This window comes from Gadus macrocephalus, chromosome 22, assembly GCF_031168955.1.
Source record: "Gadus macrocephalus chromosome 22, ASM3116895v1".
Taxonomy (NCBI): domain Eukaryota; kingdom Metazoa; phylum Chordata; class Actinopteri; order Gadiformes; family Gadidae; genus Gadus; species Gadus macrocephalus.
In genome coordinates, this window is record NC_082403.1 from 2,015,022 (window position 1) to 2,042,521 (window position 27,500).

Sequence of the window (27,500 nt, forward strand, 5' to 3'; positions counted from 1 at the left end):
CCCCCCCCCTCCCCTCTCTCTCTCGCTCTCTCCCCCCCCCCCTCTCTCTCTTCTCTCTCCTCTCTTCTCTCTTCTCTCCTCTCTCTCTCTCTCTCTCTCTCTCTCTCTCTCTCTCTCTCTCTCTCTCCAGCCACCTGGCTCCGCTGTTTGATAATCCCAAGCTGGACCGTGAGCTGCGCTCCATCTGAGGGAACGTTTCCCTGAGTTCTGCACCTCCCCCTCGCCCCCCCACTGAGGGGTAACCCACTCGCTGTAGTCTTTAAGCAGTGCTCCACATGTTTACGGGGGTCCACGTTTATCATGGCGGTCGAGGGGTCGGTCGGCCGTCTGCACGGCGTGCTAAAGGTTTGTCACCTGATTCCGTCCACAGTGAAGATGGAGGAGTCCGTAACCATGGAGATGGACAACAACGTCCTGGACAAGGAGGAGGGTTGCCTACGACGCCACCGAGGCGGCCTTCAGCGACGACGAGGAGGAGGTGAACAACAAAGGTGAGCGTTGTCTCCAGGGTGGTTCCCCCCCCCCCCCGCGTCGGAGGTCTAGGCGGGACGGCCAGTGACCCAACAGCCAATTACCTTTCAGGGAAGAAGCAGCGGGAGTTCCGCTTCCAGCCAATCAAAGAAGAGATCATCGAGGAGCCGGCGGACATCACGCCCTTCCAGGACCAGCTGGAGGACGTGAAGGACAAGGTCCTGCAGCTCCAGAAAGCTAGGTAGGGCCTACCGCCTGGGTTAGGAGTGCTGTACACGAGGTAGGCCTACCGCCGGGGTTAGGAGTGCTGTACACGAGGTAGGGCCTACCGCCGGGGTTAGGGAGTCGTTGTGCACGAGGTAGGCCTAACCGCCTGGGTTAGGGGACTGTTGTACACGAGGTAGGCCTACCGCCGGGGTTAGGACTGCTGTACACAAGGTAGAACTACCCGCCTGGGTTAGGACTGTTGTACACGAGGTAGGCCCTACCGCCGGGGTTAGGACTGCTGTACACGAGGTAGGCCTACCGCCTGGGTTAGGACTGTTGTACACGAGGTAGGCCTACCGCCTGGGTTAGGACTGTTGTACACGAGGTAGGCCTACCGCCTGGGTTAGGACTGCTGTACACGAGGTAGGCCTACCGCCTGGGTTAGGACTGTTGTACACGAGGTAGGCCTACCGCCGGGGTTAGGACTGCTGTACACGAGGTAGGCCTACCGCCTGCTGTTATGTAGGACTGTTATGTACAGGGTATATAACGACTCCTCCTCTCCTCTCCAGCGATGCAGAGAACCAGTGTGAGGTGATGCAGGACATCGTAGACCTCATCCTGGAGGTAAGAGGAGGACCCACTCTCCCTGCTCTCCACCCTGGAGCTCCAGCCCACCCTAAGCCTACTCCCCCCTCAGGCCTCATCGTGTCTCACCGTGTCTCTTGCGTCTCCTCTCCGTGCGTGTGGTGTGTAGGACGACTTTGACCCCTGAGCAGATGTCCACTCTGGCCTCCTGCCTGGCGGAGCTGTTCAAAGGCCACTTCAGAGGAGACGTCCTACCAGACGAGATCACCGAGGAGTACGTACCTTACACTGCGCCTCTACACTGCGTGCGTTTACCACGCCGTGCGTTTACACGCCGTGCGTTTACACTGCGTGCGTTTACACTGCGCGCCTCTACACTGCGTGCGTTTCCTGTGATGGTACTGCCTGTCTTAATGTTGGTTACAATGTGTTTGTTTACCACTGTTGCGGTTTCACCGTAATTATGCATAAGGTTATTTGTATTTGCAACTCCAATGAACTGTGCAGAACTCTGCCGGGCGTAGACCCTCGCAGATCCATTGTGCCAAAAGAGGAAATTATTGTTTTACTGTGTGTGTGTGTGTGTGTGTGTGTGTGTGTGTGTGTGTGTGTGTGTGTGTGTGTGTGTGTGTGTGTGTGTGTGTGTGGTGTGTGTGTGTGTGTGTGTGTGTGTGTGTGTGTGTGTGTGTGTGTGTGTCAGGTCTCTGGAGGAGTCGGTGTGTAAGCCGGTGTGCCTGGTGTTCAGGAACCTGTGCACCATGCAGGAGGACAACAGCGGCTTCTCGGTCCTGTTGGACATGCTGGCCGAGCTTGTACCAGAAGCAGCCCAAGATCGGCTACCACCTGCTGTACTACCTCAAGGCCAGGTACTACCGTCATACTACTACCGTCATACTACTACCTCAAGGCTAGGTACCACCGTCATACTACTACCGTCATACTACTACCTCAAGGCTAGGTACCCACCGTCATACTACTACCCTCAGGCTAGGTGCTACCGTCATACTACTACCGTCATACTACTACCTCAAGGCTAGGTACTACTACCGTCATAATACTACCCTCAAGGCTAGGTACTACCGTCATACTACTACCTCAAGGCTAGGTACTACTACCGTCATAATACTACCTCAAGGCTAGGTACTACCGTCATACTACTACCCTCAAGGCTAGGTACTACTACCGTCATAATACTACCTCAAGGCTAGGTACTACCGTCATACTACTACCTCAAGGCTAGGTACTACTACCGTCATAATACTACCTCAAGGCTAGGTACTACCGTCATACTACTACCTCAAGGCTAGGTACTACCGTCATACTACTAACCTCAAGGCTAGGTACCACCGTCATACTACTACCTCAGGCTAGGTGCTACCGTCATACTACTACCTCAAGGCTAGGTACTACCGTCATACTACTACCTCAAGGCTAGGTACTACCGTCATACTACTACTTCAAGGCTAGGTACTACCGTCATACTACTACCTCAAGGCTAGGTACTACTACCGTCATAATACTACCACAAGGCTAGGTACTACCGTCATACTACTACCGTCATACTACTACCTCAGGCTAGGTACTACCGTCATACTACTACCTCAGGCTAGGTACTACAGTCATACTACTACCTCAAGGCTAGGTACTACCGTCATACTACTACCTCAGGCTAGGTACTACCGTCATAATACTACCTCAAGGCTAGGTACTACCGTCATAATACTACCTCAAGGCTAGGTACTACTATACTCGGTGTGTTCTCGGTGTGTACTCGGGTGTGTTCTCGGTGTGTTCTCGGTGTGTACTCGATGTTTACTCGGGTTGTGTACTCTGTGTGGTAACGTGTGTGTACTCTGTGTTTACTCGGGCTGTGTACCCTGTGTGTAACGTGTGTGTACTCTGTGTTTACTCGGGCTGTGTACTGTGTGTGTACTGTGTGTGGGGCAGTAAGGCGGCGATGGGGAAGATGAGTCTGTACGAGTCGTTCGCCCCAGGCCACGGCGCTGGGGGACCTCCACACCTGCCTCATGATGGACATGAAGGCCTGCCAGGAGGACGACGTGAGGCTGCTCTGCTACCTCACGCCCTCCATCTACTCCCAGGTAGAGACATAGATACACAGCTACTGCCCGGTAGAGCTAGAGACATAGATACACAGCTACTGCCCGGTAGAGACATGATACACAGCTACTTGCCCGGTAGAGACATAGATACCAGCTACTGCCGGTAGAGCTAGAGACATAGATACACAGCTACTGGTAGAGCTAGAGACTAGATACACAGCTACTGCCCGGTAGAGCTAGAGACATAGATACACAGCTGCTGCCCAGTAGAGCTAGAGACATAGATACACAGCTACTGCCCGGTAGAGCTAGAGACATAGATACACAGCTACTGCCCGGTAGAGCTAGGAGACATAGATACACAGCTACTGCCCAGTAGAGACATAGATACACAGCTACTGGTAGAGCTAGAGACATAGATACACAGCTACTGCCCGGTAGAGCTAGAGACATAGATACACACGTACTACCCAGTAGAGACATAGATACACAGCTACTGCCCGGTAGAGCTAGAGACATAGATACACAGCTACTGCCCAGTAGAGACATAGATACACAGCTACTGCCGGTAGAGCTAGAGACATAGATACACAGCTACTGCCGGTAGAGCTAGAGACATAGATACACAGCTACTGCCCGGTAGAGCTAGAGACATAGATACACAGCTACTGCCCGTAGAGCTAGAGACATAGATACACAGCTACTGGTAGAGCTAGAGACATAGATACACAGCTACTGCCCGGTAGAGACATAGATACGCAGCTACTGCCCGGTAGAGCTAGAGACATAGATACACAGCTACTGCCCAGTAGAGACATAGATACACAGCTACTGCCCGGTAGAGCTAGAGACATAGATACACAGCTACTGCCCAGTAGAGACATAGATACACAGCTACTGCCCGGTAGAGCTAGAGACATAGATACACAGCTACTGGTAGAGCTAGAGACATAGATACACAGCTACTGCCCGGTAGAGCTAGAGACATAGATACACAGCTACTGCCCGGTAGAGCTAGAGACATAGATACATAGCTACTGGTAGAGCTAGAGACATAGATACACAGCTACTGCCCAGTAGAGCTAGAGACATAGATACACAGCTACTGGTAGAGCTAGAGACATAGATACACAGCTACTGCCCAGTAGAGCTAGAGACATAGATACACAGCTACTGGTAGAGCTAGAGACATAGATATACAGCTACTGCCCGGTAGAGCTAGAGACATAGATACACAGCTACTGCCCGGTAGAGCTAGAGACATAGATACACATCTGCTCTCAGGTACTGTAGATCTAGAGATATAGCTACACATCTACTCCCAGGCAGAGCTAGAGATATAGCTACACATCTACTCCCAGGTACTATAGATATATAGATACACACGTCTACTCCCAGGTGCTATAGATGCATGGGTATAGATATATAGACGTAGATATATAACCTTCCCTTTGTATGTGTCTTTGTGTGTAGTTTCCAGATGAGACCCTGCGTAGTGGAGAGCTGCTGAATATGATTGTTGCCGTTATCGACTCAACACAGGTAACTATCAACTACAACCATGTATCAACTACCACCCACTACCATGTATCAACTACCACCCACTACCATGTATCAACTACCACCCACTACCATGTATCAACTACCACCCTCTACCATGTATCAACTACCATGTATCAACTACCATGTATCAACTACCATGTATCAACTACCATGTATCAACTACCACCCACTACCATGTATCAACTACCACCCACTACCATGTATCAACTACCACCCACTACCATGTATCAACTACCATGTATCAACTACCATGTATCAACTACCATGTATCAACTACCATGTATCAACTACCATGTATCAACTACACCCACTACCATGTATCAACTACCACCCCACTACCATGTATCAACTACCACCCACTACCATGTATCAACTACCACCCACTACCATGTATCAACTACCCACCCACTACCATGTATCAACTACCATGTATCAACTACCATGTATCAACTACCACCCACTACCATGTATCAACTACCATGTATCAACTACCATGTATCAACTACCATGTATCAACTACCACCCACTACCATGTATCAACTACCATGTATCAACTACATGTATCAACTACCACCCACTACCATGTATCAACTACCATGTATCAACTACCACCCCACTACCATGTATCAACTACCATGTATCAACTACCATGTATCAACTACCATGTATCAACTACCACCCACTACCATGTATCAACTACCATGTATCAACTACCACCCACTACCATGTATCAACTACCACCCACTACCATGTATCAACTACCACCCACTACCCATGTATCAACTACCACCCACTACCATGTATCAACTACCACCCACTACCATGTATCAACTACCACCCAAGTATCCACTAAAATCCCTAATTTTGAATTTATATCTGTATGTAAACTATGTATTTCTGTTAAATGTCTCTATTTTTAACTCTCTCTCTGTCTCTCTCTGACTATGTGTCTCTGTGTCTCTTGTCTCTCTCTCTCTTCTCTCTCCTCTCTCTCTCTCTCTCTCTCTCCTCTCTCTCTCTCTCTCTCTCTCCTCTCTCTCTCTCTCTCTCTCTCTCTCTCTCTCTCTCTCTCTCTCTCTCTCTCTCTCTCTCTCTCTCTCTCTCTGTATCTCTCTCTCTCTCTCTCTCTCTCTCTCTCTCTCTCTCTCTCTCTCTCTCTCTCTCTCTCTCTCTCTTCCCCCCCCATGTGTCTCTAGCTCCAGGAGTTGATGTGTCACGTGATGATGGGGAATCTTGTCATGTTCAGGAAGGACTCTGTACTCAACATCCTCAGTGAGTTACACAGACAGCCAGACAGTCGCTTCTCAAACTGAAGAACAGAGCAACTTGTAGTGAATAACATGGGGGTGCTATGCTAGCTCTGTCCTGAGTAGTGGGGTTGTGCTATGAAGACAGTGTTGAGTGGTTGCTATGAAGACGGTGTCGAGTGGTTGCTATGAAGGACGGTGTCGAGTGGTTGCTATGAAGACGGTGTCGAGTGGTTGCTATGAAGACGGTGTCGAGTGGTTGCTATGAAGACGGTGTTGAGTGGTTGCTATGAAGACGGTGTCGAGTGGTTGCTATGAAGACGGTGTCGAGTGGTTGCTATGAAGACGGTGTCGAGTGGTTGCTATGAAGACGGTGTTGAGTGGTTGCTATGCAGGAGATAAGTGGTTGCTAACCAGACAGTGATAAGTGGTTGCTGTGGAGACGTTGATAAGTGGTTGCTATGGAGTCGTTTGACTGTGTGGTTGTGTCTTGTAGTTCAGTCTCTGGACTGGGAGACGTTCGAACAGTACAGCACCTGGCAGCTGTTCCTGGCTCACAGCATCGCCATGGAAACCATCATCCCCATCCTGCACCATCTCAAGTATAAAGGTAACACACTCACCCCCCAATATAACGATAACACACTCACCCCCCAATATAACGGTAACACACTAACGTGTGTGTGTGTGTGTGTGTGTGTGTGTGTGTGTGTGTGTGTGTGTGTGTGTGTGTGTGTGTGTGTGTGTGTGTGTGTGTGTGTGTGTGTGTGTGTGTGTGTGTGTGTGTGTCTGTCTCCAGAACACCCGGAGGCTCTGTCCTGTCTGCTGCTTCAACTGAGGAGAGAAAAGTAAGTGTGTGTAACGCTTACACAACGTGTGTGTTGTTGATGCTGTATGTGTGTGTGGATGTTGGGGTGTGTGTGTGTCTTGTTGATGTGTTGGTGAGGTGTGTGTGTTGGTGATGTGTGTGTGCGTGTTGTTGATGGTGTGTTTGTGTGTGTTGATGTGTGTGTGTGTGTTGGTGGAGTGTGTTATTGATGCTGTATGTGTGTGGATGGTGGTGTGTGTGTGTTATTGATGCTGTATGTGTGTGGATGGTGGTGTGTGTGTGTGTGTGTTGGTGATGCTGTATGTGTGTGTGCGTGTTGTTGATGGTGTGTTTGTGTGTGGATGGTGGTGTGTGTGTGTGTGTGTTGGTGATGCTGTATGTGTGTGTGGATGGTGGTGTGTGTTGTTGATGGTGTGTGTGTTGTTGATGGTGTGTGTTGGTGGTGTGTGTTGGTGATGTGTGTGTGGATGGTGGTGTGTGTGTGTGTGTGTGTGTTGGTGATGCTGTATGTGTGTGGATGGTGGTGTGTGTGTGTGTGTGTGTGTTGGTGATGCTGTATGTGTGTGGATGGTGGTGTGTGTGTGTGTGTGTGTTGGTGATGCTGTATGTGTGTGTGGATGGTGGTGTGTGTTGGTGATGTGTGTGTGCGTGTTGTTGATGGTGTGTGTGTGTGTGTCAGGCCCAGCGAGGACATGGTGAAGATGGTCTTGAGTCGGCCCTGTAACCATGACGACCAGTTCACCACCAGCATCCTGAGGCACTGGGCGGCCAAGCAGGACGACGCCCTGGGAGAGCACATCAAGACCCAGCTGATCAAGAACAACAATCAGCCCCGCAAACGCCAGAGGTAGGCTGGCTGTCTCTCTCCGTCTCCATCTCTCTGTCTGTTTCCTATGTCTGTCTCTCTCTGTCTGTCTCCTATGTTTGTCTCTCTCAGTCTCTCTCTCTCTGTGTTTGTCTCTCTCTATCTCTCGCGCTGTCTCTGTCTTTATATTAATCCTGATGTGTGTGTGTGCAGTCTGCGTAGCTCCAGCAGTAAGCTAGCTCAGCTGACCCTGGAACAGATCCTGGAACATCTGGACAACCTGAGACTGAGCCTGACGCACACCAAGAACAGCTGTGAGTACTGACATCATAATACTACACTATACTACCTTATACTGCTCTTAATATCATAATACTACACTATACTACCTTATACTGCTCTAAACATCATAATACTACACTATACTACCTTATACTGCTCTAAACATCATAATACTACACTATACTACCTTATACTGCTCTAAACATCATAATACTACACTATACTACCTTATACTGCTCTTAACATCATAATACTACACTATACTACCTTATACTGCTCTAAACATCATAATACTACACTATACTACCTTATACTGCTCTAAACATCATAATGCTACACTATACTACCTTATACTGCTCTTAACATCATAATACTACACTATACTACCTTATACTGCTCTAAACATCATAATACTACACTATACTACCTTATACTGCTCTAAACATCATAATACTACACTATACTACCTTATACTGCTCTAAACATCATAATACTATACTACCTTATACTGCTCTAAACATCATAATACTATACTACCTTATACTGCTCTTAACATCATAATACTACACTGTACTACCTTATACTGCTCTTAACATCATAATACTACACTGTACTACCTTATACTGCTCTAAACATCATAATACTACACTATACTACCTTATACTGCTCTAAACATCATAATACTACACTATACTACCTTATACTGCTCTAAATATCTCTGTGTGTGTGTGTGTGTGTGTGTGTGTGTGTGTGTGTGTGTGTGTGTGTGTGTGTGTGTGTGTGTGTGTGTGTGTGTGTGTGTGTGTGTGTGTGTGTGAGTGTGTGTGTGTGTGTGTGTGTGTGTGTGTGTGTGATAATGGGATGTATTTTCTGCAGTCTTCAGTCAGACTCCCATCCTCCAAGCCCTCCAACACGTCCAGGCCAGCTGTGATGAAGCCCACAAGATGAGGTAGTTAACACTAACCCCTGTACCAACCATAACCAACCCCTATACCAACCATAACCAACCCCTATACCAACCATAACCAACCCCTATACCAACCATAACCAACCCCTATACCAACCATAACCAACCCCTATACCAACCATAACCAACCCCTATACCAACCATAACCAACCCCTATACCAACCATAACCAACCCCTATAGGAACCATAACCAACCCCTATACCAACCATAACCAACCCCTATACCAACCATAACCAACCCCTATACCAACCATAACCAACCCCTATACCAACCATAACCAACCCCTATAGGAACCATAACCAACCCCTATACCAACCATAACCAACCCCTATAGGAACCATAACCAACCCCTATACCAACCATAACCAACCCCTATAGGAACCATAACCAACCCCTATAGGAACCATAACCAACCCCTATAGGAACCATAACCAACCCCTATAGGAACCATAACCAACCCCTATACCAACCATAACCAACCCCTATAGGAACCATAACCAACCCCTATAGGAACCATAACCAACCCCTATAGGAACCATAACCAACCCCTATACCAACCATAACCAACCCCTATAGGAACCATAACCAACCCCTATAGGAACCATAACCAACCCCTATAGGAACCATAACCAACCCCTATACCAACCATAACCAACCCCTATAGGAACCATAACCAACCCCTATAGGAACCATAACCAACCCCTATAGGAACCATAACCAACCCCTATAGGAACCATAACCAACCCCTATACCAACCATAACCAACCCCTATAGGAACCATAACCAACCCCTATAGGAACCATAACCAACCCCTATAGGAACCATAACCAACCCCTATAGGAACCATAACCAACCCCTATACCAACCATAACCAACCCCTATAGGAACCATAACCAACCCCTATAGGAACCATAACCAACCCCTATAGGAACCATAACCAACCCCTATAGGAATCAAATAATATTAATTATAGTGGTGTGTCAAGGTTTCATAGTGAAAGATCTTCACTATCACTTCCCTCTTTGAGCGGACTTCACTGTGGAGGGACCTCAAAGCAAGTGTTCTCGTTAAGGGGAGAGCAATGGGACCGGGCCTAACTCCTCTCTCTGTCCTCTCTGTCTCTGTCTCTCTCTGTCTCTCTCTCTGTCTCTCTCTGTCTCTCTCTGTCTCTCTCTGTCTCTCTGTCTCTGTCTCTGTCTCTCTCTCTGTCTCTCTCTGTCTCTCTGTCTCTGTCTCTGTCTCTCTCTCTGTCTCTCTGTCTCTGTCTCTGTCTCTGTCTCTGTCTCTGTCTCTGTGTCTCTGTCTCTCTGTCTCTGTCTCTGTGTCTCTGTCTCTGTGTCTCTGTCTCTCTGTCTCTGTCTCTGTCTCTGTCTCTGTCTCTGTCTCTGTCTCTGTGTCTCTGTCTCTGTCTCTCTGTCTCTGTCTCTGTCTCTGTCTCTGTCTCTGTCTCTGTGTCTCTCTGTCTCTGTCTCTGTCTCTGTCTCTGTCTCTCTCTCTGTCTCTCTCTCTCTCTGTCTCTGTCTCTGTCTCTCTCTGTCTCTGTCTCTGTCTCTGTCTCTGTCTCTGTCTCTCTCTCTCTCTCTCTCTCTCTCTCTCTCTCTCTCTCTCTCTCTCTCTCTCTCTCTCTCTCTCTCTCTCTCTCTCTCTCTCTCTCTCTCTCTCTCTCTCTCTCTGTCTGTCTCTCTGTCTCTCTGTCTCTCTGTCCCTCTCTCTCTCTGTCTCTCTGTCCCTCTCTCTCTCTGTCTCTCTGTCCCTCTCTCTCTCTGTCTCTCTCTCTCTCTCTCTCTCTCTCTCTCTCTCTCTCTCTCCCTCCCTCTCCCTCTCCCTCTCCCTCCCCAGGTACAGCGACCTGTTCTCATTGGCTGAGGAGTACGAGGACTTCCAGTCGAAGCCGCTGAAGTCCCGCCGTAAGGCTCCGGCCTCGTCGCCGCGCTCCCGCAAGGGGGCGGCGCCCCCGGCAACCGAGGAGGACAGCGTGTCCAGCAGCGCCTCGGTAACACACGCACATCCTCATCGCGCACACACACCAACGCACACCGACGCACGCACACACCAACGCACACCGACGCACGCACACACCAACGCACTACGCGTGAACCTCCTAAGATGGCGCAATGTGATTGACTTTTTGCCGGGATTCATTTGTTTTTTTTAGCGGTTTATTTTTTTTTTATTAGCGTGACGAGACGTCACGCTAATAAAAAAAAAAATAAACCGCTAAAAAAAACAAATGAATCCCGGCAAAAAGTGCCTTCTTGTTTATTTGCGGAGTGTTCACGTGTAGTATATACTAAAACAGTTGTTCACTTCGCCCTCGGCGAATGATTGTTAAATATATTCCAGGAGGAGGCGGATATGTAATGTGTATATAGTATAGATAATGTGTCAATAAATATATTCCAGGAGTGTATATTGTGTATATAATGTTTGTTCCAGGAGGTTGAGTGCGTATATAATGTATATCTGTTTGTGTATAATTTGTATAGATATATAATGTGTTTATATATTCCAGGAGGAGGAGTGTATTATCTATATATATACAGTGTACATAATGTGTACATTATGTGATTATAATATATTTAATAGATATAATGTGTTTATATTCCAGGAGGAGTGTATAATCTGTATATATAGTGTACATTATGTGTATATTATGTGATTATAATATATTTAATATGCGTTTCTATTCCAGGAGGAGGAAGATTCGAAGCCGAAGGCGCCCAAGAGGAAGAGGAAGTGCTCGTCCGCTGTGGGCTCTGACAGCGACTGAACCAATCACAGCGCAGCGCTATGTGGCGAGGGCCTGTCAAACCAAGTCGGGATGGGGGCGTGGCTACGGGATGGGGGCGTGGCTATGGGGTGGGGGCGTGCCGATAGGTCCTCCAGGGATCAGAGGTCAGACATTGTGATGCTGCACTTCTTTAACGACCGCCAAGGATTTTATATGTTTTACCAGCTGGTCTCTCATTGGACGGTATCAACTCCTCTCTCTCCATTGGACGGTATCGACTCCTCTCTCTCCATTGGACGGTATCAACTCCTCTCTCTCCATTGGACGGTATCAACTCCTCTCTCTCCATTGGACGGTATCAACTCCTCTCTCTCCATTGGACGATATCAACTCCTCTCCCCCCATTGGATGGTATCAACTCCTCTTCCCCTATTGGACGGTATCAACTTCTCTCTCCCCATTGGACGATATCAAGGCCACGTACCCTGGGATTGGATGTTATAAAGGCCTTGACTGGATGATTGAAAAACACTTTTTCACTTATTTCTTTCTACTGACCTATTTTCATAACACAGCTGAGTGCGAACCAATAAAATGGCTGAAAACTGAATGCCTCGTTTATCAGACCAATCGGATGTCTGGGTTTCAACCAGCCGTCAACCAATCAGAGGGTGTGTTTCATAGTCTACATTCCTTCCTCGTTTCAGAAAAGGTGTAAACGTTGCGTCATGGAAGAGGCTTTATATATCACCATGTAAAGACTCTTATCTAGACTCCATGTAAAGATTTTTATCCAGACTCCATGTGGACTTATCTAGACTCTCCCAATTTAAATACTTATCCAGACTCTCCATGTAAAGACTCCCCCAATTTAAATACTTATCCAGACTCTCCATGTAAAGACTCTTGTCCAGACATCAACCAGATATGAAGTCCACTCTCTAGATCAGGGGTCTGCTGGAGGAAGAGTCTGGGTCAGGCTGGGCCGCATCAAGTAGCAATACTGACCAAATCTAAGTTAACGATCGGGCTAGAATGAGAACGTTGGCTGTGTAATCGCTGACAACAGGGGACATTGCATAGCGGTTGGTGGAATCCGGGACATTTTAGCGTTCTTTGGCTTTGGTCGGGACTTAGGACAACATAAGCGGGTATGAAGTACTCTAAAGTCATTAACCGGTTATTATGTCCAGTAGGGATCGACCGTTATGGATTAGCCGTCGATGACCAATACGGGCTGCCTTTTTTCCTGAGCCGATACTGCTTTTGCTCCCTCAATTTACAAATTTTATCTATCGCAAATGCACGTAAAAAAACGCCAATGTCGATCCAAAATATCGGCCAGCCGATCACTAATGTCCAATCTCTAGATAAACACATCTGTAGTTGTGAACACGGTCCTGTGTCTCTGCCCGGAGAGACCACAGACCTAGTGTTTCCAAAGGTTAATTATGTTTGGAGGAAAAAGCGTTAACACCATACTTCAAGATGTTCATTTCTTTATTTGAAAATTCGTAGCAAGTTAAATAGAAGTCGTTAAAATTACGGAATCTGTGAGGTGACGTTTGAGGTCACCCGACCGTCACCGCGGGGTCAGCCGGGGGCCGCGCGCCGTCCCGCAGGAGCGCTGCTCTCTGGCTTCAGGATACTCTTCCGCTTGCGGGCTGTCAGTCACCGGGACGGCTGGAGTTTTGAGTTTGTGATGGAAAAGAGATTCCCGCCGACGGCAGCAGGGGCTCGACTCGAGCACCGCGCGGAACCCGTACGGCGTCGTAACCTTCCCCACGTGCGGCAGGGACATGGCTGCGCGCGTCGATTCATCGGTGTCCGCGTCCCCGCTGCGGCGGCGCGTTGCCCCGAGGCCTGAGGCGGGGAGACGGAGGAACCGGGAAGTCGGTCCGGCCCGCAGACTTGCGCCGGGGCTGACGTCAGGGGAGCCCGTGGAGGGCCGCCGTGCGGGGTGCGCGGGAGACGGGATGAGGAAGCGTGGGATCCTCTCCGGGGTCAGGGCGAGGGTCCGCAGGGACCGGGACGGGGGTCCCCCGGGACCGGGACGAGGGTCAGGGCGAGGGGACCGGACCAGGAGCCAGCGGGCTGCGGGAAACTTCATGTTTCTAAGGTCCACTGGCCGGATGGCTCCGGGTTCTGATGAATGGCTCCGGGTTCTGTTGAATGGCTCCGGGTTCTGTTGAATGGCTCCGGGTTCTGATGAATGGCTCCGGGTTCTGATGAATGGCTCCGGGTTTGAATGGCTCTGGGTTTGAACGGCTCCGGGTTTGAACGGCTCCGGGTTCTGATGTACGAGCGGCTCCGGTTTTATGAATGAACCACAGCTGGACTCAATCACGACGCTGATTGAGGAGGAGGCGATATAAACAACCCGGTGATAAATGTGACCTCACTACCAAGGACGGAATAAAAAGATGAAGAAAGAATATAGAGAAACTCTTCTCAACGTCGCATCCATTTCCTTTCACTTATGTAACTGGCCTATTATACTTTTGTTTAAATTGTCTTTCCATCCTTGGTAATGAAGTAATATGTTTTTCGAATTGGCCAAGTTTATATCACTGGCTGCATGAAACAACACGGTATCTGAGGCGCGCTTTTTGTAGTCCGTCTTCGGGACTTGTAGTTCCCCGCTGCTGACCGAGACTTCCGTCGTCGCCTGATGACGTCGTGTGGCTGTGGTCGGATCATCTCAGCAACGCGGTTTCCAATTTTAGTACTTGGGAATTTTCCTTCATGTCTTAGGTCAGAGTTTGGTCCAGAATTCGAGCGAAGCCTTTATCGACGGGACCCTAAGCGAAGGAAAGGACCTTGTCGACTATAAACGACGTTGAATGATGGCGGGAACGTTGGACTATAGTGATTGGTTAGGAAATAGGGCCCTCCCCCGGAAACGGTCGAGCTGAGGTCCGACTGGAGGAGAGACGAGGTACTGGTTTCAGACCAGTTGAGAGACGAGGGACCGGTTTCAGACCAGTTGAGAGACGAGGGACCGGTTTCAGACCAGTGCAGTTCTGTACGTTTCATGGGGAACGAAGACGTTCACACCCGGAATTGTAGTTTTCTAGTTTTAATCCACAAGCGGAAGTCAATGGCGGGTAAGAACCCCGCTCCTTGTGTTGTGTTGTTGTTGTTGTAGTTCTTGTCGTAGTTTATCTCTGTATAGCCTCCTGCTCCTCATATCTCCTTATAGCCTCCAGCTGCTCCTCATATCTCCTTATAGCCTCCTGCTCCTCATATCTCCTTATAGCCTCCTCCTGCTCCTCATATCTCCTTATAGCCTCATACTGCTCCTCATATCTCCATATAGCCTCCTTCTCCTCCTCCTTTGCCTCCTCATCTCCTTATAGCCAAGCAGTACACACTGAAACAAAGAGTTCAGCAAGCTTTTACCAGTCATAATCATTGATTACTCTTATCTATTTATTATTTTGATCTACTGCATCCTTCAATATTGCTGCAGAAAGAGACACACTGACTGAAATATATTAATATGTATTAATATCATTATTACTGATTATTTAACTAGACCCAAGCGATGCATTTCAAAGTGTTTTTACGTTTAAAACTTGGAAGCGTAGAAGTGTCTTCTTAATCCATGGCTTATCGAAAACAGGCTGTCTTCTTGGTGATTGTGGTTATGATGTCACACAAATATCTTCTTTCTGTCTTCATCTTCCTTCTAATTAGAAGACGACCATGAATCCTGAACGCAAACGCGTCAAAATCACCCCCCACAATGCACTGCAGCAGTCCCCAGGCTCCTCCCACAATTTACTGCAGCAGTCCCCTGGCTCCTCCCACAATGCACTGCAGCAGTCCCCTGGCTCCTCCCACAATGCACTGCAGCAGTCCCCAGGCTCCTCCCACAATGCACTGCAGCAGTCCCCAGGCTCCTCCCACAATGCACTGCAGCAGTCCCCAGGCTCCTCCCACAATGCACTGCAGCAGTCCCCTGGCTCCTCCCACAATGCACTGCAGCAGTCCCCAGGCTCCTCCCACGATGCACTGCAACAGTCTCCTGGCTCCTCCCACAATGCACTGCAGCAGTCTCCAGGCTCCACCCACAATGCACTGCAGCAGTCTCCAGAGGAAGAGGAAGAGAATCTGCTGGTGGAGGAAGACACGACAGATTCCAGCCTGGTCATCACCATGGGTAAGATGATCTCATTGTTACATTCACACATTATCTCATTGTGACATTATCTCATTGATACATTCTCACATTATCTAATCTTTACATTATCTCATTCTCTCATTGTTACATTATCTCATTCTCACATTGTTACATTATGGGTTGGGGTTACTTGGTTTTCTAAGAGTATAGTTTTGTCTCCCAGACCGTGTGGGGGGGCCGGCGGGAGGGGGGCGTGCCCGGGGGGAGAAGAGGAGGCGGAGCAAGATGACATCTGACAGTGAAGAGGAGGCGGAGCCCAGGCTAGAGATGGACCGACTTCTGGACCAATCGCTGGAGACGAAGTCCAGACATCACAAGCTGACCGCCGTCAACGTCAAGAACATCCTCCATGTGGGTCTGCATCACAGCTACACCACAGCTACATCACTGCTACATCACAGCTACACAACAGCAACATCACAGCTACACAACAGCTACATCACTGCTTCATCACAGCTACACTACAGCTACACCACAGCTACACCACAGCTACATCACAGCTACACAACAGCAACATCACAGCGACACAACAGCTACATCACTGCTACATCACAGCTACATCACAGCTACACAACAGCTACATCACAGCTACACCACAACTACATCTCAGCTACATCACAGCTACACAACAGCTACACCACAGCTACATCACAGCTACACAACAGCAACATCACAGCTACATCACAGCTACACAACAGCTACACCACAGCTACATCACTGCTACATCACAGCTACACAACAGCAACATCACTGCTACATCACAGCTACACAACAGCAACATCACAGCTACACAACAGCAACATCACAGCTACATCACAGCTACACAACAGCTACACCACAGCTACATCACTGCTACATCACAGCTACACAACAGCAACATCACTGCTACATCACAGCTACACAACAGGAACATCACAGCTACATCACAGCTACACAACAGCTACATCACAGCTACATCACAGCTACATCACTGCTACATCACAGCTACATCACAGCTACAACCAACAGGAAGTGATCCCTAACGAGTGTGTTTGACCAACAGGAAGTGATCACTAACGAGTGTGTTTGACCAACAGGAAGCGATTACTAACAAGTGTTTTTGACCAACAGGAAGTGATCACTAACGAGTGTGTTTGACCAACAGGAAGTGATCACTAACGAGCATGTGGTGGCCATGATGAAAGCAGCTCTCAACGAGACGGAGGCTGTGCCGCCCTTTGTGAGTCTCTCTCTCTCTCTCTCTGTCTCTGTCTCTGTCTCTGTCTCAGTCTCAGTCTCAGTCTCAGTCTCAGTCTCTCTCTCTCTCTCTCTCTGTCTCTGTCTCTGTCTCTGTCTCTGTCTCTGTCTCTCTCTCTCTCTCTCTCTCTCTCTCTCTCCCCCCTCTCTGTCTGTCTGTCTGTCCGTCTGTCTGTCTGTCTCTGACCCTGTGTGTGCCCCCAGGAGCCCAAGATGACCCGGTCCAAGCTGAAAGAGGTGGTGGAGAGAGGAGTGGTAAGAACCCTTAGCTTAACTTAACCCTTACCTTAACTCTACCTTAACCTCACCATTAGCTTAACAGAGGAAGGGGCCTCTGATTGGCTTGGAAATCCATCATCTAACCTCTGTGTGTGTGTGTGTGTGTGTGTGTGTGTGTGTGTGTGTGTGTGTGTGTGTGTGTGTGTGTGTGTGTGTGTGTGTGTGTGTGTGTGTGTGTGTGTGTGTGTGTGTGTGTGTCAGGTGATTCCAGCGTGGAACATGTCCCCCATCAAGAAGGCCTCAGAGGTCAAGGTCAGAGGTTCTATGTTTATGTATAGTCTGATATGTTTATATATAGTCTGATATGTTTATATATAGTCTGATATGTTTATCTATAGTCTGATGTTTATATATATTGTATTGATAGTTTTAAATATGGCACAGATGTATTTTGTATACATAGAAAATAGGAACATTTCAACATGAATGAACATAAAGTATTCAATAGATATTTCATATATATTTTCTATTAAATATATATATATTAAAGACATATGGTTAAAGGCACCCAGTGCAACTTTATGTAAACATTCAATGAAAAATAAACATTCAATTTCTAGTCTTTTTTACAGGTAGTAAGTTTCAATAACTCCATACCATTACATATCGACATTCAAGGAGCAAAGATGAGACGTCGTTGTGTGGTGAGAACTGATAGAAAATCGTAAACAACAACAATCGCCGGTGGGGAGAAGCCATTTTTCCATTGACTGGAAGCCTGCTTTATTTATTGTAGGTTACAAAAAATAAGGAAAATGGCGGCATTGTTGTTGTTATCGATTTTCTATCAGTTCTCACCACACAACGACGTCTCATCTTTGCTGCTTGAATGTCGGTATGTAATGGTATGGAGTTATTGAAACTTACTACGTGTAAAAAAGACTAGAAATTGAATGTTTATTTTTAAGCCTCGAAAGTTGCACTGGGTGCCTTTTAATATATATTATATATGTTTATTAGTTGGATATTCTGTATATTTGACTATATAAAATACATATTTGATTGCTGTTCTTTACTAAATGTATATTATCTATGGTTGATGTTTGGTGTATATTAAACACATATTCTATTGATGTATGTTGTATATGTTTTATATGTTTGGTGTATATTAAGCACTTAATTTCTTTTTGTTTAAAGGCCCCCCAGTTTGTTGACATCCACCTGGCTGAGGAAGACTCTTCTGATGAAGAGTATCACCCAGAGGATGACGAGGAAGATGAGACCGCTGAAGATGTACGTCCTGATCATATACATGTTATACATGTACAATGTCATATATGTATAATATTACGTATGCTACGTTAACATGTTATCAGGCTTATGTTAACATGCTATCAGGCCTATGTTAACATGTTATCAGCCCTACGTTAACATGTTATCAGCCCTACGTTAACATGCTATCAGGCCTATGTTAACATGCTATCAGCCCTATGTTAACATGTTATCAGCCCTACGTTAACATGTTATCAGCCCTACGTTAACATGCTATCAGGCCTATGTTAACATGCTATCAGGCCTATGTTAACATGTAATCAGACCTACGTTAACATGTTATCAGCCCTACGTTAACATGTTATCAGGCTTATGTTAACATGTTATCAGGCCTATGTTAACATGTTATCAGGCCTATGTTAACGTGTGTAACGCTGGTGCTGCCCCACTCTGGTGTTGACTGGGTAAAGCCCTGTGTATGGATGCATTTCTATGTCTTTATATCTCTATAAACCTATATCCCTCGATACCTATATCTATCTCTATCTGTTCTGTGTTCAGACGTTCCAGGAGAGTGACATGGAGAGCACAGCTTCGTCTCCCAGAGGAACCAGAATACATGAGGTACTGAATACTGAAGGACACACTAACTCACTATATAGCACTCACCCTAACCCTAACCAGAATACATGAGGTACTGAGTACTAGAGTACACACTAACTCACTGTTACTCACTGTAGAATACATGAGGTACTGAGTACTAGAGTACACACTAACTCACTGTTACTCACTGTAGAATACATGAGGTACTGAGTACTAGAGTACACACTAACTCACTGTTACTCACTGTAGAATACATGAGGTACTGAGTACTAGAGTACACACTAACTCACTGTAGAATACATGAGGTACTGAGTACTAGAGTACACACTAACTCACTGTTACTCACTGTAGAATACATGAGGTACTGAGTACTAGAGTACACACTAACTCACTGTTACTCACAGTAGAATACATGAGGTACTGAGTACTAGAGTACACACTAACTCACTATTACTCACTGCAGCGTCTCCTTAACCTTAACTCACTATTACTCACTGTAGCGTCTCCTTAACCTTAACTCACTATTACTCACTGTAGCGTCTCCTTAACCTTAACTCACTATTACTCACTGTAGCGTCTCCTTAACCTTAACTCACTGTTACTCACTGCAGCGTCTCCTTAACCTTAACTCACTATTACTCACTGCAGCGTCTCCTTAACCTTAACTCACTATTACTCACTGTAGCGTCTCCTTAACCTTAACTCACTATTACTCACTGTAGCGTCTCCTTAACCTTAACTCACTATTACTCACTGTAGCGTCTCCTTAACCTTAACTCACTATTACTCACTGCAGCGTCTCCTTAACCTTAACTCACTATTACTCACTGTAGCGTCTCCTTAACCTTAACTCACTATTACTCACTGTAGCGTCTACTCACTATTACTCACTGTAGCGTCTCCTTAACCTTAACTCACTATTACTCACTGTAGCGTCTCCTTAACCTTAACTCACTATTACTCACTGTAGCGTCTCCTTAACCTTAACTCACTATTACTCACTGTAGCGTCTCCTTAACCTTAACTCACTATTACTCACTGTAGCGTCTCCTTAACCTTAACTCACTATTACTCACTGTAGCGTCTCCTTAACCTTAACTCACTATTACTCACTGTAGCGTCTCCTTAACCTTAACTCACTATTACTCACTGTAGCGTCTCCTTAACCTTAACTCACTATTACTCACTGTAGCGTCTCCTTAACCTTAACTCACTATTACTCACTGTAGCGTCTCCTTAACCTTAACTCACTATTACTCACTGTAGCGTCTCCTTAACCTTAACTCACTATTACTCACTGTAGCGTCTCCCTAACCTTAACTCACTATTACTCACTGTAGCGTCTCCTTAACCTTAACTCACTATTACTCACTGCAGCGTCTCCCTAACCTTAACTCACTGTTACTCACTGTAGCGTCTCCTTAACCTTAACTCACTGTTACTCACTGTAGCGTCTCCTTAACCTTAACTCACTGTTACTCACTGCAGCGTCTCCCTAACCTTAACTCACTGTTACTCACTGCAGCGTCTCCTTAACCTTAACTCACTATTACTCACTGTAGCGTCTCCTTAACCTTAACTCACTATTACTCACTGTAGCGTCTCCTTAACCTTAACTCACTGTTACTCACTGCAGCGTCTCCTTAACCTTAACTCACTATTACTCACTGTAGCGTCTCCTTAACCTTAACTCACTATTACTCACTGTAGCGTCTCCTTAACCTTTACTCACTATTACTCACTATACAGCGTCTCCTTAACCTTAACTCACTATATAGCGTCACCCTAACCCTAACTCACTATAGCACTCACCCTAACCCTAACTCATTATAGCACTCACCCTAAACCCTAACTCCACTATAGCACTCACCCTAACTCAGAATATAGCGCTCATCCTTACCATAACTCACTATTACTCCACTACATAGCGCTCACCCTAACCCTAACTCAGTAGCACTACATGCACTAACCAACCCTAACTCAGTAGCTACATGCGCTAACTAACCCTGAACTGTGTTTCCCAGACCGCTCGGTCCAAACGCCGGAGGGCGGAGTCTATCTCCATGGGACCGCCCCCTCCTCCCCAAGCTCCTCCCACCAACCCTGTGACTGACAGCTCCTTCTTGGAAAAACTACACGCTGTGGAGGAAGAGCTGTCCTGCATGGAACCCTACCAGGTAGGCCTACTATCTAACCCTACCAGGTAGGCCTACTATCTAACCCTACCAGGTAGGCCTACTATCTAACCCTACCAGGTAGGCCTACTCACTAACCCTACCAGGTAGGCATACTGTCTAACCCGACCAGGTAGGCCTACTCTCTAACCCTACCAGGTAGGCCTACTCACTAACCCTACCAGGTAGACATACTATCTAACCCGACCAGGTAGGCCTACTCATTAACCCTACCAGGTAGGCCTACTCACTAACCCTACCAGGTAGGCCTACTCACTAACCCTACCAGGTAGGCATACTATCTAACCCGACCAGGTAGGCCTACTCATTAACCCGACCAGGTAGGCCTACTCTCTAACCCTACCAGGTAGGCCTACTCACTAACCCTACCAGGTAGGCCTACTCACTAACCCTACCAGGTAGGCCTACTCTCTAAACCCTACCAGGTAGCCCTACTAACCAACCATACTAGGTAGGCCTACTCACTAACCCTACCAGGTACGTCTAAATACCCTACCAGGCTACTAGATCACTCTCTCTCTCTCTCTCTCTCTCTCTCTCTCTCTCTCTCTCTCTCTCTCTCTCTCTCTCTCTCCTCTCGTCTCTCTCTCTCTCTCTCTCTCATCTCTCTCTCTCTCTCTCACTCTCTCTCTCTCTCTCTCTCTCTCTCTCTCAGCTGCTAGAGGACAACCTGATGGCCTACCGCACACGCTCAAAGCGTCCTCTGAGGAACGTCCCCCTGGGGTCGCCTGGAGGCTGGAGCTTCGGGCCCCTGACATCACGCCTGACATGTACGACCTAGGCCCCGCCCCCGAGGACAGGGAGTGGACTCATTGGCTGAGAGGCCTGATGAGCTCAGATGTAGAAAACGAAGGTAAGTGTGTGTAGAGGTGTACTAATACAAGTGTACTAATAAAGGTGTTCTAGTACAGGTTTGCTACTAAAGGTTTGATAATACAAGTGTACTATTTACAGATGTACTGATACAGGTGTCTCCCTCTCTCTCTCCCTCCCCCCCTCTCTCGTCTCCTTCCCCCTCCCTCTTTCTTTTTCTGTCTCTCTCTCTCTCTCTCTCTCTCTCTCTCTCTCTCTCTCTCTCTCTCTCTCTCTCTCCCCACTCTAACCCTATGTCTCTCTCCTCTCCCCCCCTCTAACCCTATGTCTCTCTCTCTCTCTCCCTCTCTCCCTCCCCCTCTAACACCTATGTCTCTCTCTCTCTTTCTCTCTCTCTCTTCTCTCTCTCTCTCTCTCTCTCTCTCTCTCTCTCTCCCTCTAACCCTATGTCTCTCTCTCTCTCTCTCCCCCCCTCTAACCCTATGTCTCTCTCTCTCTCTCTCTCTCTCTCCCCTCTCTAACCCTATGTCTCTCTCTCTCTCTCTCTCTCTCTCTCTCTCCACTCTCTAACCTATGTCTCACTCTCACTCTCTCTCTCAATCTCACTCTCTCTCTCTCTCCCCCCACTCTCTCTCTCTCTCCTCTCTCTCTCTCTCTCTCTCTCTCTCTCTCTCTCTCTCTCTCTCTCTCCCTCTCTCTAACCCTATGTCTCACTCTCACTCTCTCTCTCAATCTCACTCTCTCTCCCTCTCTCCCCCCCCCCACTCTCTCTCTCTCTCCCCCCCCCACTCTCTCTCCCCCCCCCCCCCCACTCTCTCTCTCTCCCCCCCCCCACTCTCCTCTCTCTCCCCCCCCCCACTCTCTCTCTCTCTCTCTCTCTCTCTCTCTCTCTCTCTCCTCTCTCTCTCTCTCTCTCTCTCTCTCTCAGAGGAGTGTGATGATGAGGACGACCCAGAGTATAACTTCTTGGCTGATAACCATGAACCGGACCAGGAGGATTACCGTGACGACCGCGCCGTCCGCATCACCAGTACGTCTCTCTCACACACACACACACACACACACACACACACACACACACACACACACACACACACACACACACACACACACACACACACACACAACACACAAACAAGAAAGTGTTGATTGTGTCTCTAGAGAAGGAGGTGACGGGGCTGATGGGTAATGTGTGTGTGTGTGTGTACATAATGTGCGTGTGTGTTACATAGTGTGTGTTGATTGTGTCTCCAGAGAAGGAGGTGACGGGGCTGATGGAGGAGCTGTTTGAGACGGTGCGTTCCAGCCTTATACTATAAAGTGTGTGTGTGTGTGAGTGTGTGTTACATAATGTGTGTGTATATAATGTGCATGTGTGTGTGTTTTTATATTATGTACACATACATATGTATTGTGTGTGTATATGTATGCGTGTGTGTATACATGTATGTTTTTACCCCTAGAAAGGTTACAGCCTCACCTTTAAGTCCATCAGGACCATTGATAAACCAATGTCTGTGTGTTAGTTAAAGGAGGACAGTGTGTGTGTATATTGTGTGTGTCTGTGTGTTAGTTAAAGGAGGACAGTGTGTGTGTATATTGTGTGTGTCTGTGTGTTAGTTAAAGGAGGACAGTGTGTGTGTATATTGTGTGTGTCTGTGTGTTAGTTAAAGGAGGACAGTGTGTGTGTATATTGTGTGTGTGTGTGTGTCTTAGTTAAAGGTAGATTTATGTGTCTGTATAATTTGTGTGTTAGTTAAAGGAGGGACCTCGTCAGTCACGACTGTGATGATGAAGGCCACGAGGAAGAGGATGAGCCCCAAGAACACTCACCCATGTAAGACACACACACACACGCACACACACACACACACACATACACACACACACACACACATACACACACACGCACACACGCACACACACACGCACAACACGCACGCACGCACGCACGCACGCACACGACACACACACACTTATGATCCCCCCTGTCGCCGACCCGCTCTAGGTCGGTGGTGTCCCAGGATCGGCCAATCAGAGAGCTGCGTACGGTCCGCCAGCAACTGGAGCTGTTGAGGAGCCGCAAACACACACACAACACACACAACACACGCAACACACACAAGACACACTCACACCACTCGCACCACTCGCACACCCCAGAACCCTTCACCCCAACCACTGGACGCCCCGCAGAAAACACGACTACGACAGCAGCTGCAGCAGGTAACACAATGTGTACACTAATGTATATATTAAACCTAACCCTAATGTATATAATAAACCTAACCCTAATGTATATACTAACACTAATGTATATAATAACGTTAATCCATACTCCTAACCTAATGTATATACTAACCCTAATGTATATAATAACGTTAATCCATACTCCTAACCTAATGTATATACTAACCCTAATGTATATAATAACGTTAATCCATACTCCTAACCTAATGTATATACTAACCCTAATGTATATAATAACCTTAAGCGATAGACTAAACCTAATGTATATAATGACCCTAATGTATATAACACCGTTAATCGATACACCAAACCTATTGTATATGCTAACCGTAATGTACGTAATAACCCTAACGTATAACTAACCCTGATGTCTTCTATTCTTGTCAGCATGTCCAGCTGCTGCTTCAGGTCAATCTGTTGACGAGCTACGTCCCAGAGCTCCACAGCGAGGCGGATGTTACCAAGCACTTCCTGGTAACACACTCTCACTTCCTGGTAACACACTCTCACTTCCTGGTAACACACTCTCACTTCCTGGTAACACACTCTCACTTCCTGGTAACACAATGTCATCACCAAGCACTTCCTGGTAACACACTGTCACCTCCTGGTAACACACTGTCACCTTCTGGTAACACACTTTCACCTCCTGGTAACACACTGTCATTTCCTGGTAACACAATGTCATCACCAAGCACTTCCTGGTAACAGGTTTAAACCGGCTGTCGGAACGCAAATCTATGCAGTAGATTTCGGCATATCCAAAAGTAATCATGGAAAATCTCTCTCTCCCTCTCCCTCTCTCTCTCCCTCTGTCTCTGTCTCTGTCTCTCTCTCTCTGTCTCTGTCTCTCTCCCTCTCCCTCTCCCTCTCTCTCTCTCCCTCTCCCTCTCCCTCTCCCTCTCCCTCTCTCTCTCCCTCTGTCTCTGTCTCTCTCTCTCTGTCTCTGTCTCTCTCCCTCTCCCTCTCCCTCTCCCTCTCTCTCTCTCCCTCTCCCTCTCTCTCTCCCTCTGTCTCTGTCTCTGTCTCTCTCTCTCTGTCTCTGTCTCTGTCTCTCTCTCTCTCTCTCTCTCTCTCTCTCTCCTCTCCCTCTCCCTCTCTCTCTCTCTCTCCCTCTGTCTCTGTCTCTCTCTCTCTCTCTCAGGTGGAGCTGGAGGTGCTGGCTCTTAGGGGGGAGGCGCTGCGGGGGAGGGGGGGGAGTTACTTCAGGGCCTCCAGCCTCGGGGAGGCCCTGCTGCTCCTGGAGGAGGTGCAGCGCTCTCCTCTGGTGTACCAGCCCCCGACACGTCCCCCCGATGCCCACGGACGCAGTAAGAGCCTGACCTCTGACCTCTAGCCCTGACCTCTAACCCTGACCCCCACCTCTAACCCTGACCTCTGACCCCCACCCCTGACCCCCACCCCTGACCTCTAACCCTGACCTCTGACCCCTAACCCTGACCTCTAGCCCTGACCTCTAACCCTGACCTCTAACCCCCACCCCTGACCTCTAACCCTGACCTCTAACCCCCACCTCTAACCCTGACCTCTAACCCTGACACCAACCTCTAACCCTGACCTCTAACCCCCACCCCTGACCTCTAACCCGCACCTCTAACCCTGACCTATAACCCCCACCTCTAACCCTGACCTCTAACCCCCACCCCTGACCTCTAACCCTGACCTCTGACCCCTAACCCTGACCTCTAACCCCCACCTCTAACCCCAACCTCTAACTCTGACCCCTAACCCTGACCCCCACCCTGACCCCTAACCCTGACCCCCACCCTGACCTCTGACCCCTAACCGCCTCCCTGACCTCTGACCCCGACCCCTAACCCTGACCCCCACCCTGACCTCTGACCCCTAACTGCCTCCCTGACCTCTGACCCCTAACCCTGACCTCTGACCCCTAACCGCCTCCCTGACCCCTAACCCTGACCCCCACCCTGACCTCTGACCCCTAACCGCAACCCTGACCTCTGACCCCCACCCTGACCTCTGACCCCCACCCTGACCTCTGACCCTGACCTCTGACCCCTAGCCCCCACCCTGACCCCTAGCCCCCACCCTGACCCCTAACCCCCACCCTGACCTCTGACCCTGACCCCTAGCCCCCACCCTGACCCCCACCCTGACCCCCACCCTGACCCCCACCCCTGACCCCCACCCTGACCTCTGACCCTGCCCTCTCTCTCAGTGCGCTGCTACCCGGTCCTGCCCGCCCGGCTGGCCTGGCTGTTCGCCACGCGCTCCGTCTTCCTCTACCCTGAGCTGCTGCCCACGGCCAGCCTGGCCCCGGCCCTCTACCGCCCCCGCAAGGCCGGGGTCTTCACTGCTGCTGAGGACTGGTACGATCGACTCACTACCACAGCACAGACTCACTACCACAAGATGGACTCATTACCACAACATGGACTCATTACCACAACATGGACTCACTACCACAAGATAGACTCATTACCACAACACAGACTCATTACCACAACACAGACTCATTATCACAACACAGACTCATTAACACAACATGGACTCACTACCACAAGATGGACTCATTACCACAACATGGACTCATTACCACAACACAGACTCATTATCACAACACAGACTCATTAACACAACATGGACTCACTACCACAAGATGGACTCATTACCACAACACAGACTCATTACCACAACACAGACTCATTATCACAACACAGACTCATTAACACAACATGGACTCACTACCACAAGATGGACTCATTACCACAACATGGACTCATTATCACAAGAAGGACTCATTACCACAAGATGGACTCATTACCACAACATGGACTCACTACCACAAGATGGACTCATTACCACAACATGGACTCACTACCACAAGATGGACTCATTATCACAACATGGACTCATTACCACAACATGGACTCATTAACACAACATGGACTCATTATCTCAACATGGACTCATTACCACAACATGGACTCATTATCACAAGAAGGACTCAT

General features: G+C 48.0%; 3 protein-coding genes and 1 long non-coding RNA gene across 5 annotated transcripts in view; all 4 read left to right on the plus strand.

The window, feature by feature from the left end:
* ints3 (integrator complex subunit 3) overlaps nucleotides 1–12,364 on the plus strand; it is a 24,370-nt gene extending 12,006 nt beyond the window's left edge. The window contains 21 exon segments of the mRNA XM_060044048.1: nucleotides 131–180; nucleotides 183–238; nucleotides 346–435; nucleotides 437–491; nucleotides 583–712; nucleotides 1,251–1,305; nucleotides 1,436–1,447; nucleotides 1,449–1,540; nucleotides 1,967–2,075; nucleotides 2,077–2,132; nucleotides 3,214–3,256; nucleotides 3,258–3,368; nucleotides 4,803–4,871; nucleotides 6,089–6,164; nucleotides 6,636–6,749; nucleotides 6,939–6,987; nucleotides 7,648–7,815; nucleotides 7,987–8,087; nucleotides 8,932–9,004; nucleotides 10,863–11,016; nucleotides 11,716–12,364. Coding sequence (XP_059900031.1) covers nucleotides 131–180; nucleotides 183–238; nucleotides 346–435; nucleotides 437–491; nucleotides 583–712; nucleotides 1,251–1,305; nucleotides 1,436–1,447; nucleotides 1,449–1,540; nucleotides 1,967–2,075; nucleotides 2,077–2,132; nucleotides 3,214–3,256; nucleotides 3,258–3,368; nucleotides 4,803–4,871; nucleotides 6,089–6,164; nucleotides 6,636–6,749; nucleotides 6,939–6,987; nucleotides 7,648–7,815; nucleotides 7,987–8,087; nucleotides 8,932–9,004; nucleotides 10,863–11,016; nucleotides 11,716–11,793 — 1,741 coding nt within the window. The 3' untranslated portion in view covers nucleotides 11,794–12,364.
* Nucleotides 717–1,187, plus strand: LOC132451509 (uncharacterized). The gene is made up of 3 exons (XR_009524122.1): nucleotides 717–789; nucleotides 872–909; nucleotides 988–1,187. It is a non-coding gene; the product is annotated as an uncharacterized LOC132451509 (long non-coding RNA).
* A 2,155-nt stretch (nucleotides 12,365–14,519) lies between the features above and the next one.
* LOC132451403 (GON-4-like protein) lies at nucleotides 14,520–23,821 on the plus strand. 2 transcript variants are annotated; one of them, XM_060043923.1, is made up of 13 exons: nucleotides 14,520–14,861; nucleotides 15,454–15,919; nucleotides 16,104–16,291; nucleotides 17,085–17,159; nucleotides 17,381–17,431; nucleotides 17,657–17,707; nucleotides 18,593–18,688; nucleotides 19,229–19,291; nucleotides 21,295–21,447; nucleotides 22,121–22,318; nucleotides 23,207–23,308; nucleotides 23,533–23,573; nucleotides 23,805–23,821. In XM_060043923.1, exons 2-10 carry the CDS (start codon nucleotides 15,463–15,465, stop codon nucleotides 22,244–22,246), a joined length of 1,260 nt encoding a protein of 419 aa, XP_059899906.1. In that variant the 5' UTR covers nucleotides 14,520–14,861; nucleotides 15,454–15,462; the 3' UTR covers nucleotides 22,247–22,318; nucleotides 23,207–23,308; nucleotides 23,533–23,573; nucleotides 23,805–23,821. The 2 variants fall into 2 exon arrangements, with proteins under 2 accessions (XP_059899906.1, XP_059899907.1); XM_060043924.1 differs by lacking the exons at nucleotides 23,533–23,573; nucleotides 23,805–23,821 and adding an exon at nucleotides 23,440–23,464.
* Nucleotides 23,822–25,224: 1,403 nt separating this feature from the next.
* LOC132451377 (GON-4-like protein) overlaps nucleotides 25,225–27,500 on the plus strand; it is a 6,901-nt gene continuing 4,625 nt past the window's right edge. Inside the window, exons 1-3 of the mRNA XM_060043829.1 lie at nucleotides 25,225–25,232; nucleotides 25,673–25,838; nucleotides 26,708–26,858. Of these exons, the coding sequence (XP_059899812.1) occupies nucleotide 25,838; nucleotides 26,708–26,858 (152 nt within the window). The 5' untranslated portion in view covers nucleotides 25,225–25,232; nucleotides 25,673–25,837. The remainder of the gene's footprint in view (nucleotides 25,233–25,672; nucleotides 25,839–26,707; nucleotides 26,859–27,500) is intronic.